At 35.3% G+C, this 14,437-nt stretch overlaps 1 protein-coding gene across 1 annotated transcript in view; it reads right to left on the reverse strand.

Annotated features, from left to right (window-relative positions):
• Positions 1–11,948, reverse strand: part of LOC5577891 (homeobox protein slou) — an 81,629-nt gene extending 69,681 nt beyond the window's left edge. The window contains exon 1 of the mRNA XM_001663547.2: positions 10,746–11,948. Coding sequence (XP_001663597.2) covers positions 10,746–11,771 — 1,026 coding nt within the window. The 5' untranslated portion in view covers positions 11,772–11,948. The remainder of the gene's footprint in view (positions 1–10,745) is intronic.
• Positions 11,949–14,437: the final 2,489 nt, after the last annotated feature.

Below are 14,437 nucleotides of genomic sequence, written 5' to 3' on the forward strand. Positions count from 1 at the left end.
AATATTTCAACTTATTCCTGTTTGTTTCTTGCGAACGGAATTAATTAAGAAAAAATAGAAAGGTTTTTGGTGAAATTCCTGCAGGAATTTTAACGCTGGATAATCAAGACGAATAAAGTTCTGACAGAATGTCAGAGCAATCTCGAAGGAGTTCTCGAAAAATATCTTTGGAAAAGCAACTAGAAGAAAATTTTGAGGAAGACTTTCTGTAAGAATTTTATAGCAAACTTCTAGAAAGACATGACAGTTCGAAGTTATCTGCATTACCTATGAATACATCCGACCACGTGACGATATGGCCATTTTTTGACGTCAGCTCTTCTAATGAGCAGGTGTACCAAATAACCTGAAAGAAACTTCCAGAAAGTAGTTTATCATTCTTAGTTGGTACATATATTTAACAAATGTTTTCAGTTGGCATATTTTCCTAACAAATAGAAAAATGCTAAGGTTGTACCAATTTTGAAACCAGACAAAAATCCAGCAGAAGCTTCTAGCTATCGTCCAATCAGTTTGCTTTCATCCATCAGTAAACTTTTTGAAAAAGTCATTTTGAATAGAATGATGGTCCACATCAACGAAAATTCATTTTTTGCCAATGAACAGTTTGGATTCCGCCATAGAAATTCGACTACTCATCAACTTCAACGTGTACCGTCGTTGGGGGTGAGAATGGGCCAAAAAAAGGATATGTACGATTTATTTATTGAAAATCTATCGCAATTTAACTCCAATAAACTTCAAATTTGGTGTATCTTTACTTTGATGGTACATTATCAACTGTTCAAAAAATTAAAGAAAAATATTTATTCACAGCGGCACCAGAATTGAAAGAAAAATGACCCAATCTCACCCCATAGAGGGGGTGACATTGGGTCACTGTAATTGAAATAACTTGTTTTTGAGAATATGATTTCAAAACCATTCACAGCTGACAAATATTGATGAAATACGATGCAAACAAGACAAAAAGATATCTAAGATGTTTCAAAAGTATAGTGAACCCACTTAAATGAACGACTATACCAAAAAATTGTAAGAAGTATGAGAAAAAATATGTAAACCCAGCATTTATCGTCAAGTTTTCTTGTTTTTTCCCTCAAATTGTCTTCAAAGTCTCATCCCCATTGCTATAAAGCCTATTCAATTTCCCCAAAGGTGTACTGAAATAGTGATTATTTTAAACCTTCCCAAATAGTTAAATTTCGATGCGATATTCCGCGATCAATACATTTCAGGCAGATGTTGACGTCATAATCCCAGTATTTTAGCGATCCAACTCATTTGTACTTCCGTGAGATGTTTCTATAGGGTAGATGTACCAATAGTGGAGGTACTAAGCACGATTGAATTTCATTTAAGAGCCTTAATTCAAGAAGCGCAAATCATGTACATGTTAATGTTGTAACTGATCAACTACACCCCGAATTACGGTACTAATATGGACTAGCTGTTGTAATACCAGGCAGAAAGCTCTGCAGAGAATTCAAAATAAAATTTTGAAAATGATTCTGAAGCTTCTTCCCTGGTATAGTACCAATGAACTACATAGAAAATCCAATGTCGAATAAAATAATTAATAATTTCAGGCAAAAATCGTTACAATCTTCTATTGCCACGATTAATGTGTTATATATTTAGGTTATGTTAGGTTAAGTAAATTGAAAGCGTTATTTTTTCTTATAAGCAGGTGAAATCAACTCACCTGTAAAAAATCTGAACTGCTACGGCAAATGAAATGTAATATGTTGTTAACAAAATGTTATTAAAACCTTAAATTTGTTTTACCAAATTAGGATGATAGTGTTGTCTAACACAGAACTCCTAGATAAAAGAAATGAATGTAATGTTTGGAATGATACTTATAAAGAAATAAAAAAATGAGATATGCAAAAATACATTTTCCTATTATGTTACCTAATGTCAACCATTCCGTGATTCATAACTGTTGAGTATTTCAAACTTACCATACAATTTAATTGTATTAATTTGTCGATTTCATGCGCTTTTTGAATAGCGCCCAAGCCATTAATTTTATCGATATAGTGTGCAGGATACTTTTCACGAAAATAAAAACTAATACCGTATCGTGAGCGTACCATAGCGTACTTTGCGGGATTTTGAACGTACCTTACATTTTCTTCAAAAACGGTGATCCTGCTGAATAGATGGTCTATAATTTGAAAATCTAGACAAACCGTGCCGATTTTTTCGGAACTTGCGTGTACCAACGATAAACCTTGTGGGTCTAACCTCGGTTTTAAACGTATCGTAAAACGGGGTAACTTTGATAATACGGTTGGTCGTTACATAAGAAGTTTGCAGTCGACAGATATGCAATTTGTTGGTTACGCATGGGTTTTTCTGCGACAAAATAATAAAAACGGTGTTGAACTTATTGTTTCATTCTGACAGTTTTGAAACCGATCAACCATTTTCAAACGCGTTTAAGATTTGAATTTGTGGTGAAATCAATCATTTTAATTGCTCAAAATTGACGCGCTCATGAAATATCTTATAATTTTAGATTCAATACATGATACCTGGATTGCTTAGATAATATTCCATTCCATTCCACTGACATAAAAAATGGAAATTCACACTGTTACTCAAATTAGCAGTGTTTCTCATTTATATTTTATTATTTGTGATTCCAAAATCACGTTTTTTCGTGTCCCGCTATTGGATTTTCATGACTGCCTATCATAAACGCCATTTAATTTCATCTTGCTACAGGTACAATTCCGAATAACTGTTTGAAGACAGCCAATCAAAAATGATGACAACTATTAGAAAGTTTTTAGGGAGGCTGTATATTGTGAATCCAACAATTTTAATGCATCACTGGAAAAATATCTAATAAACAAATCCTGGTCATAAAATAGTAAAGTTCGTTTATCAAAATTCACAATTCGTATGAAAACTTTTGGCATGTAGTGTTGCCCACTGTCAGCAAGTTACTCGTTTGTTACACATCAATTACTCATAAATCTTATGTTATGTTGCAACTGATGTGTAACTATACTGAAACTGCCATTAAAGTACACTGCTGTCAATAGGGGAAGAAACGAAATTTTCAAGAAAAACATTCCACGATATGCCATAAAATGCCATGAAAAAAAAACAAAGCACGGATTTTCAGTCATTATATATTCGGAAAGTGGTAGAACAATGCATTTTATTGGTGAACAAAGATGAACCATAGTTATCAGTTTCATATGAGATATATTACGCGTTATTTTTGTTGTGCAATGAAACGTGAAGTTTAATATTAAACTTTCGTTTTACTTAGAGTAAGGTGGGGCAAAAGTTCGACCTTAGTGGTATAATCAAAGTTTCCAGGAAAACAATAGCAGTTAAAACAAAACAAATACCATACAGTGAACCGTCAACATATTGGCTATAATTTTGCTGAACAAATTTGTGTCAAAATATTTACCCATTTTTAGTTATAACAGTTTCAAAATTAATTGTCTTATTCGAACTTTTGCCCCACCGGTGGGGCAAGAGTTCGAATCTAGTGTGGGGCAAAAGTTCGCTGGCTAAAACACAAAATATCGATCCTTTTATGATAGGTGTACTTTACACCAGCCGTAAACTTAAATTTGACGAAAAATACACACTAAATTTTCATCAAAAAATTGCTCAAAACCGGGTTAGTTGAAATATACTCAAAAAATAGCAGTTTTACACAAAAATATGTGGAAATGTAAAATTTTGGTGACAATTTTCACACGATCAGACAAATTTAACTGAATTTGAAGATAATATGTAGATTTTAGGCAATTTGCAAATTTTTCCGTGATTTTATACATGGGTCGAACTTTTGCCCCGCTGATTCGAACTTTTGCCCCACTATGGGCCAAAAATTGTTTTCAAGCATCTATGCAAAAACTAATACACCTCAAAGCAACCTTATGATAAGCCTAGAAACGCCCTTACATAAAATATTGAAAAAAATTTTATCTTCAATTGGTTCCATGCAACGAAAGTTTAACCAAAAATTACAATATTTACGTCGAAAAAGAACAAATAGCCATAATTTTTCCAAATCTCAATCGATTTTTATGATATTTGGATTGAAAGTCTCTTACTTGAATAGCATTCAAACCACCATGACATTTATAAGATTTGTTTTGAATTGAGCTGGAAATCTTAAAAAGAAACTCTTACCCCACTCGAACTTTTGCCCCACTTTACTCTATTACAATCCGATCGGAACAAGAAGGCGTGGGACGCAGCGAGCTAGGTGGATTGACCAGGTGCACCAGGACCTGGAGAGCGTGGGTCACAGTCGAGGATGGAGAGAAGCGGCCATGAACCGAGTGAATTGGCGAAATATTGTTGGCGAGGCTTTATCAAGATAATTGATGTAAAGCAAAATAAGTAAGTAAGTAGTTTTTTTATTACAGAAATAGTTTGTATTCGCTTCCAAATTGAATTTTACTGAAAAAATTTGTCCCAATCATATCATTTCTGGTCAGAGATATCTAAATATTGTTTAGATGTTTTAAAGCTAGAAAAAGTGGAAATTATTGTGAGGTTTAGTGAAGCTGGTCTCACTTGACATTTAGTTATACAATCATGCGTCGATGTTTATTCTTTCATACGTACTTGAAGTCGATGGGTCGAGACCCACCCGAACGATTTTATTAAATGTCATAATGTTGCATCTCATTTGTTCAAATTGACATTTGTGTCTACGAACATCGGGCTCTTCAAAACATCATTGACTGGTGTAATAGGCAATACAACCAAAGTAGTGCACCACGAAAATGTTTATTTTGATTATTTACATAATAGTGCAGAACACAATTTTTGCGTGAGCGGGCTAAAAGAGCTTAATTTCAACGCTTTTGCAAAAGACGCTCAAGACCTTTTGGGCCTTTATCTAATGTTTTTAAAGACTTGTTCCAATTTAATTAATTTACAACTAAGGCATAGACATCATATTGAACAATCGTCGAATGAAAAGTGTTGAGCTATTTTTTCTGGTCATCCGATACGTCACATTAGAAAAATCTCCCAGGACATCATACCGATACAAACATACTTTAACTGACCATCAAGGCATAACTGTCCCTTATGCAAAAAGGACTGCATACTTGTAACATTTGACAAAAGTAAGTAGGCGTTGAGTAAATGGAATACCAAGTGTGAGTTTTATGGCAGTATGGGACGAAACGCGTGCGGGCTGACGTGTTTTGAAATTTCTGTCGCGTTTTAATCGTTCTTCGTAAATTTTCATTTCGACTGCCAGAATCGTGAAACGGCCTATTTCAAGTGTAGAGTTTTACCAAATGAATTCATTTGTTTCGAAGAGTATGGTTGAAAATCCAACAAGTTGTATTTTTCAATCAGTTCGATGTGCATGTAGCAGTGAATTTCGATTGGTATCTACAGGTCCGGATGTTCGTGATGCTGAGCCGAATACAGCCGTTGGACTTCTTCTAATTTGGTGAGATCTTTCAAGTTTGTTCAAAAAACAAATATTGGCTTGGTTTTCACGCTGCAAATACGACTAAGTAAGCTTATTTAGATATGAGTTGGACTTTTTTTTAAGTAAAAACACCTCATCTGCTCCGACTAAACAGAGGTCAGTTGATTTTGTTACAGTGCATAATTGGGGCCGTAGCGGTAAACGCGCAGCTATTCAGCATGACCATGCTGAGGGTCGTGGGTTCGAATCCCACTGGTCGAGGATCTTTTCGTAAAGGAAATTTTCTCGATTCCCAGGGCATAGAGTATCTACGTACCTGCCACACGATATACACATGCAAAAATGGTCAATCGGCAAAGAAAGCTCTCAGTTAATAACTGTGGAAGTGCTCATAAGAACACTAATCTGAGAAGCAGACTTTGTCCCAGTTGGGACGTAACGCCAGAAAGAAGAAGAAGAAGCATAATTGAGGAGTACCAATAAGCGTAATGCCAGCTACGATTTACGAATATTGTTGCGGTTTTATACGGCTTGCATTTATAAAAGGGGGGGGGGGTGATTTAACCTCGCTATTTTAATTTCGTTACAGAGAGCGAGTAACTGCGCTTTAGCCTAGGCTTCCGAGCTAGGTCATAAAGTAGAAATACCCTGAAAAAAGAGCACCAATAACAACAATGGAGCGTGGATTAACTTTCTTAGCAACGCCACTCCCAACGATTTGAACTTTCCTCTGAAATGAGACGGTTGATACGGTTGTCCCCGTTTCTTCCTTAATAAAATTCAAAAACTTACGTCCATCATATTATTCATAAGTGGATAATCTGATTGTCGTGAACTTTTGAGTTATCTTAAAAACCAAGTCTGCACCGTGGGGCTGGCCATTTTAATATTTGTATCATATCACTGATATGCTGCAAATATCAATTCTGACAAGAAAATACTAGAATAAATTCTAATATTTCCAGGATGCTTTTCAATATTGGCTGTGCCAGCGCTTAGATTAGATTTGATTAGATTAGTATGGGACGAAACTTAATTTCTAAAAATTACCAAGAATTCAAAAGTGCTTATTTGAGTCTGAAATTTTGTACCATTCATATCGCATACTGGGTGAATAGTCAGAAAATAATGTTGATATAAATTTCATTACTAGTTCATTGCGGGACTCATGTATCACCTCAATGTGACTGTTATGCGGTTACAATTACCGATGTGACAAAACCACTAGGTATTTTTTTTCGCAGTTATGGACAGCGGAAGCATTGAAAAAATAATGCTCATGATTTGAAATAAGTCTTCCCATACAAATATTCATAAATTTCTAGTACAGTTTCACATGCACATTTAGCACAATCGCAAAGATTATTAACCCCTCTACCGGCAGCTTCATTTTTTACCGCTAAAAAAATATTCAAATCGCGATATTTTTTTTGTTTCTTGATGTTTTTGCACCATTTTTTCACAACATCTCAAAAAACTCTTCTAGTTTAAGAATCCGTGTCGATATTAATCATTGGTGATCTAGTTTTGAAGATATTCCGATATTCCTTGGGGGACCGACATTCTCCATACAAAATGTCTTTGGTGGCCATTTTGTTTTTGGTCAATTTATCAAAAAATAAAATAAATAAAATGTGTACTATACAATGCCAGGTAATAAGGAGCTACTCTGAAAAAATCATACAAATCGGTTCAGTATTCTTGGAGAAATCTAAAAATTACGATATGAGGTTTTTTAGAGTTTTCAAGATCTTCATTTGTCCAGCGTGGTATCAGAAACATAAATGCTCATTACTCAAAGACGGCTGCACCAAATTTATTCATTTTTTCCAACATACTCGCATTAATATATAATTCCGTGGAGTGAATATCCGAATACGATAAAAATTTTGTAGCCTGAGATATTTACGTGGGTTATGGCTACGCGTCGGTCCCCCAAGGAATATCTCCGGATCCAGATGATCAATTATCAATATCGACACATATTTTTAAACTAGAAGAGTTTTTTGAGGGCTTGCGAAAAAATGGTGCAAATATATCGAAAAAGAAAAAAGTTATCGCGCTTTGAATTTTTTTTAGCGGTGAAAAATGAAGCTGACAGTAGAGGGGTTAATTTTGTTACCATTGATCAGCAAAATATATAACTTAGAAAATAGTTAAAGTTTTGCAGCTGATATTGGGGTTTACGATTCTACCCCATTACCCCGAATCCCATTACCCCGAATACCATTAACCCGAACGCCGAATTTCAAAACCCCGAACGATCCATCACCCCGAATGACATTACCCCGAATTCCAAAATCATGGGGAAATGTCATCGATATCATCATGTCAAGATAATTGTGTATTCGGGGAAATAGCATTCGGGGTAATGGAATTCAGGGTAATGGTACATTCGGAGTAATGGAATTCGGGGTGATGGGATTCGGGGAAATGGCATTCGGGGTAATGGGGTAGAATCGGGGTTTACAGTTCATATAGAGACTATTATTCCTTTATTTTTCAATATGGGACAACATAAACTTATTTAATTTTCCACAACGTTTTCAAACAAAGTATGTAAATTTATATATGCATTGTGAAGTATACAGTATTGGACAAAACATTTGCAACTTTTTCGATTTTCCATACAAAATGACCAACTTTGATACTGTGATACCTCCATGAGTCGATGTTCCATGACTTGATATCGACTCATGGAACCATACTAAAAACATAAATTCATGGTTACTATGATGGTCCCTAGAAGCAGCTTTCCAAAGAATTGCTGTTCCATGACTCGATATTTCCATGAGTCGATGGTCCCTTCAATATCGACTCATGGAGGTTTCACTGTAAATTATATCTCAGTTATTTATGGTCCGATTTGAATGAAATTTTCACAGAATATCTTGAACTTTAACATATATTTTTGAGTGATTTTTCCAATCACAAGTTGAAAAGCAGTAACGGTTAGACTAAAGTGAATTTTTTGACGATTTTTCATAATTGACATAACTAAACATATTGAAGGAATTGCTTCATAGTATCTTCAGCCAAGTTGTAGATTTTGACGAGATGAAAAAGTTTGCTGAAGACAGTTTTTGTGTAGGGCTTTCAAATTTTGAGATAAAAAAATTTGAGTTTTTCGTCGAAAATTACACTTTAGTCAAACCGTTATTACTTATAAATTCTTTATTGGAAAAGTTATTTAAAAATATTTATATGTTAAAATTCAAGTTACATCTGATGTTCTGTGAAAGTTTCATTCGAATCGGTCCATAAATAACTGAGATACAACGATTTTAATACAAAATTATGATATAATTTTCAATTTTCGGTCATTATAATATAACTTAGAAACGGTTTGTCCGATCAGTTTGGAGTCTTCCGCAAAGTTTTAGGTTATTGTTGGGACTATCTGGAAAAAAATATACACTGTAAAAAAAATGTTGTAATTTTTTATATATCGAAAATAAGGTTGTGCTACTTTTCCCCGAATGTCGTTTCTCCGAACGCCAGTTCTCCGAATGTCTGTTCCCCGAATGTCCCGTTTCCCCGAATAACCCACTTCCCCGAACAGTTTTTGGCAATCATAATTGTCATAACTTTTTACATTTCAGGTAAGTGAACGTACTGGTCATCTGATATGCACCCTTTTTTATTTGATTGGCGGTTCTTAGGAGTTTTACCGTCCTCAGAATTTTTGGCAACATGTGTAAAGTCGAGAAAGACCAAATACCTCCTTTTTTCGATTGCCTATCGTTCTTTCTAGTTCACCATCTTGCCACTAAAAACTATTAGAGCTCCTATTCGAACAGTACCACTTTTCGGGGAACTGGGTCATTCGGGGAAATGGCATTCGAGGAAAAGGGTCATTCGGGGAACTGGCTTTCGGGGAAATGACATTCGGGGAAAAGTAGCACAATCCGAAAATAAAGCTTAAAAATCAATTTTCTCAAAAATCGTATTATTGATTTTTTTTATTTTTTATATGTTAAAGTAGACAAAAAATGAAGTCTTTTGCACAGTGGGTCAAGATGGAGAAATCATGGACAAAAAAGTTATGATTTAAAAAAAAGGTTGATTTTTCAATATGGTCTAAATAAACTTTTTGAATGCTTTTCAACTCGATTTTATGAAAGTACGCAAAATTTTCAACAAAAATGGTATATGAGAAAATTTTGCTAATTGCTACCGAAACATTTGAAAAGTTTATTATGACCATTTTCAACAAATTCACCTTTTTTTAAAAACAATTATAACTTTTTTGTCCATGATTTTTCCATCTTGACCCACTGTGCAAAAGACTTCATTTTTTGTCTATTTCAACATATAAAAAAAATCAAAAATAAGATTTTTGAGAAAATTGATTTTTAAGCTTTATTTTCGATATATAAAAAATTACAACATTTTTTTTACAGTGTATATTTTTTTCAGATAGTCCCAACAATAACCTAAAACTTTGCGGAAGACACCAAACTGATCGGACAAACCGTTTCTAAGTTATATTATATTGACCGAAAATTGAAAATTATATCATAATTTTGTATTAAAATCGCTGTATCTTTGAAACGGTAAAAGTTAGCCTGATTTTCTGTATACCTTTTTTGTTGTAAATTTTGCGTACTTTCATAAAATCGAGTTGAAAAATATTTAAATAGTTTATTATGACCATTTTTAAAAATTCACCTTTTTTTTCAAAAAATCATAACTTTTTTGGCCATGATTTCTCCATCTTGACCCACTGTTCAAAAGACTTGTCCATTTTTGTCTACTTTAAAATATAAAAAAATAAAAAAAATCAAGAAAACGGTTTTTTGTGAAAATGGATTTTTAGGCTTTATTTTCGAAATAAAAAAAATTACGTTTTTTTTTTACTGTGTATTTTTTTTTCCAGATAGTTCCAACAATAAACTAAAACTTTGCGGAAGACACCAAACCGATCAGACAAATAGTTTCTAAGTTTTAATTTTTTGAAAATTGTTAAGGCTTTTTTTCTTAGGCCCTTCTTAAAAGTAACGCTAGGGTAAAAATGGCGAACCGATGATGCAAATAGGCATTTTTGGGTATAAAGAAAGCATATGCCAAATTTCAGCCAAAACAAAAAATTCAAAAGTAAACCGACATTCGAATTCCAATGGAACCGCTCAGATGCAAACTAGATGGCTGGTCACACGAGTAGTCACACGAGCGGTCATGACATAAGCATTCATAAGCTAATGCTTCTACTGTTTTCTTAGGCATTAATCTCGCGGCAATTTTTGGTGCGGGTTAATTTGGTTGCCGAACTATTTTTCTTCTTAAGCATAAAATAAATACTCACCGACGTCGCATCCTGCGAGACGTCCTCATTTCCGTCCACTATGAGCTCCTCGCTCGTATCACTGTGCGCATAATTGGTCGATAGTCCACCGAGCTGTATCCTGAAGCCAAAATCGGACAGTTCTTTGCCGTTGCTCAACGATCGGGCAATTTTGAACCGTTCAATCTCCAAGTCCGGTGAAGACGCACTGTCCGGAGGATACTTGACGGCAAAGGGGTGCTGCAGTTGGGGGTGGGTATGCGATTGTAACTGTGGATGGTGGGTTGAAGTTGGAAGCTGTCCGGCACCTGCCGAAAGTGTTGTGTGCTGTCCAAGGGATTGTAGAGTAGACAGGCCCGACGGAATTGCTGGCATCAACGGTACCGGATGGGATGGTGGGAAATGTTGCGAGTGAGGTTGTGGCAATCCAGTATCGTTGGGAATGGAGTATTTAACACTGTGGTCGATCGAGTATTTTCCGGACGGAGTCTTGTCTAAGTCTGATGGACTAAGCCGGGAATTTATGTTGTGATCTGCAAGTTGTTTTAGTCTTTCAATGGAAAATTTGGCACTGGGTTCTAACAAATCACGATCACTTTTTGCGTAAATGATATGATCACCGTTCACTGGACGTAGTGTTATATTTTCCTTGGAGAAGGCGGGAAATTTCCCTCTCAGCTCAATGTTATGCTTTCCGTCGGACATTGGATGGTCTTGAAATCGGATCAACAGTCCGTCGGCTTTAGGCAACAATGGAGGTGATCGATCCGCCGGATATTCCGATTGACTACCGACGGGTATGGATATCGGGGCACTTTTTAACACGGTAGATGATAGTTTATCATGGTTTATTTGATTCGGCTCTGCTGGCGACAAGGGAGAGTTTGGCTGTGAATGTGACGGGCTCTCCGCCTGTCCTGAATCAGATTTCGGAGATTGCATCATAACCATAGTATCCACTTTAATGTATTTCTCGCTAGTTAACACAATTTTACCGGCACTAAACCCTCTCAATTTATTCACGTCAAAATATCCCAAATTTATCATACACTAGTAACTATCTTAGCCATCGTTCACTTATCATTAACAATTCGCATCTTCACACTCGAAAATATTCCAGTTATCAGAATCATTCGATACGCACTTTCCGTTTCTACCGAAATCTGGAAAACTCCGCAAGCTGTATACCCAAGCAATAACCGAACGAAGACTGACTGTTTGTACAATTTTCACGTCTCATTCCCCCTTGAAAAATCGTGAAAAATTCTTTTTCCCTGCATGCAGAGTTGCAGGGATAGCATCTGCTTCAGTATTGGTAACATACCACTACAGCAGAGCACGTGTTTCATTTTTAATTTCCTATTGGATCTCTTCTCCTCTACACCAGATGCAACGCGCAGTAGGCCACGCCCACACTTCTCCTCGAATCGAAGCAAGCCAACCTCACCAACACATGGCAACGGGTTGCTGCTCGATGAGTAAAGCTATTAAGAACCACTTCAAACTCACTTGTGTCAACATACTAAATTGCGACGTTCGCCTACTGTGATGATATACTTTCATTTTCCGGGCAGGCATCGCCGTCTTTGCCCGGAAAATGTCTACATCAAATTAAGTACGATAAGTAATTAAAATATATACGCTTCTCTTAAGAGATTATTTTCCCCCACGTCTGCAAGCATTCCCTGCTTCCCTTTCTCTGCAATGATTCGAGGGATTGAAGAGCAATTTGCTCTATTTACTTGCTACTCGATTTAAAAGCTTTCTCCGTCCATTCCCCGCGCTCCGTTGCTCCGTCCTCTGTTATTCGTTCTCGGTGTGTTTTTGGCACGACGACAATTTTCCTCGTATAATCATCATCATCGTTATAAACGATGAAGATGGCGGTTCCGTCGCTTGGGTTTTATTATTTATTCTGAGAAGCCAATGAAGAAAACAAAACGATTCGTTAAAATTAACGATTCTTCTTTGTCGTTGCGTTGCTTTTCGCTCTCTGCACCTTTCCGGATAGAGGAGAATTGTAAATCTGTATCAAATTTTACCACTAAACTAGAATGTTTGGATGCCAAAATGTGTTATTTGTTGATAACTCATATTGAAGAAAAAATCCTCTTTTAGTGGGGCATGAAAACTAAAAATATCTTATTTTGTGAAACTAATAATAAAAATATAGACAAAAGTAAATAACATAATAAAGTATTGAGATATTAATAACAAAATAATAGTAAAATGAGCTATGACAGTTGGATCAAGATAAGGTAAAATATAGCTTATAAACTTCTTATTCTGTAATTTATATTGTTCTATGATATACGTTTGTTATTACAATGGCAAAATAAGTTACTTTTAAGTTTAAATCCATGAACAACTGAGTTATTTATTTTACTATTTAAACTCGTATTTTAAACAAGCGTATAACTGTTATTTATAGTAAAATTTACTTTTTAATTGCATTTCTACTGTATCCGGATGATGATTAATTTAGTGCTTCAAATAAGCCCTGATGGCAAAATTTAAGACTAGGCTGTTCACATACTTTCATATAACAATTCGGAACATTTTTTTCTCTCAAGCACCATAATTTCGCAATTTACTTCATTTGGGATTACTGAATTCTGTTTTCAGAAATATCCTAGCACGTGTTGGTTTTGATGTATTGACTTTTCATAATGCATTTACTAGACTCTTGATTTGATCCTTACTACACGCAAGAATGTTATTTTTGTTACGCTGTGTAATAATTAAATAACAAAATAAAAACATGATTCACAACGATGGCTTATTTTGTCGTTCCTATGATATTTAGCGTTAGTTTCTATTTTTGCTCAAATGACATATTTTACAATGACACTATTGTTTTATTTAAATAAATGCCTAATCTATGATTTTTAAGGATGATGCTATGATTGCATGTATAGCTATTGATGTTCTTATGTCATATATGAATAACAGAATAATGAATAATCTAATTATGATTGCAAAATTTGTTCCCATGTTATCATTATTTTGTTCCTCACCTCTACTCGGGTTTGCCTCCGGTACACACCTATCCGAATTAAGCGTCCCAGATTGCGGGAAATGGAAAATGAAGCTTTGTTTGCCTGTGGTATGGAAAGCGAAGACGAATTCGGTCCTAATTAGCTTGGCAATGAAAAAGTGCCACTCACTGTAATTGATACAATGTGATATTTAAGCGGTGGGATAACTTTTATGGAAATGAGAAATGGTTTGACTGCTCTTTTGTGCTATTATCTTTATTGGAGAGAAAATTGGATCTGTTCTGAAATTGTTGTTCTGTTGAAAATGATGATATCTCCTTTTAGTTGGCGTTACATTCCCAATGGGATTGAGTCTACATTTCATCGTAGTGGCTCATGAACACATTCATTTAGATTTATTTGGTCTATAGTAGTATATCTGCGTTAGTTGCTGTTTTCATATTAAGACAGGATTTAAATTTGACTTACCTCAGTCTAGTGATAATTGAGCTCTCGCCGAGCGGTGTCATGAACACATGCGCAAATTTGCTGGTTGAAAATACTGCCGTTTGGTTTTGCTGGGAACAGCTGATCTTTGTTTATATTTTACAACAGCACTTTTTAAGTAGTGTGACATGTAACGTGTAAGTACACGAGCGCAGAATCCACTATAGGCCTCGAGACTAAACAATCACGAGACTAAACAATCTCGAGACTAAACAATCACGAACATTA

This window comes from Aedes aegypti, chromosome 1 (genome assembly GCF_002204515.2).
Source record: "Aedes aegypti strain LVP_AGWG chromosome 1, AaegL5.0 Primary Assembly, whole genome shotgun sequence".
Classification (NCBI taxonomy): Eukaryota; Metazoa; Arthropoda; class Insecta; order Diptera; family Culicidae; genus Aedes; species Aedes aegypti.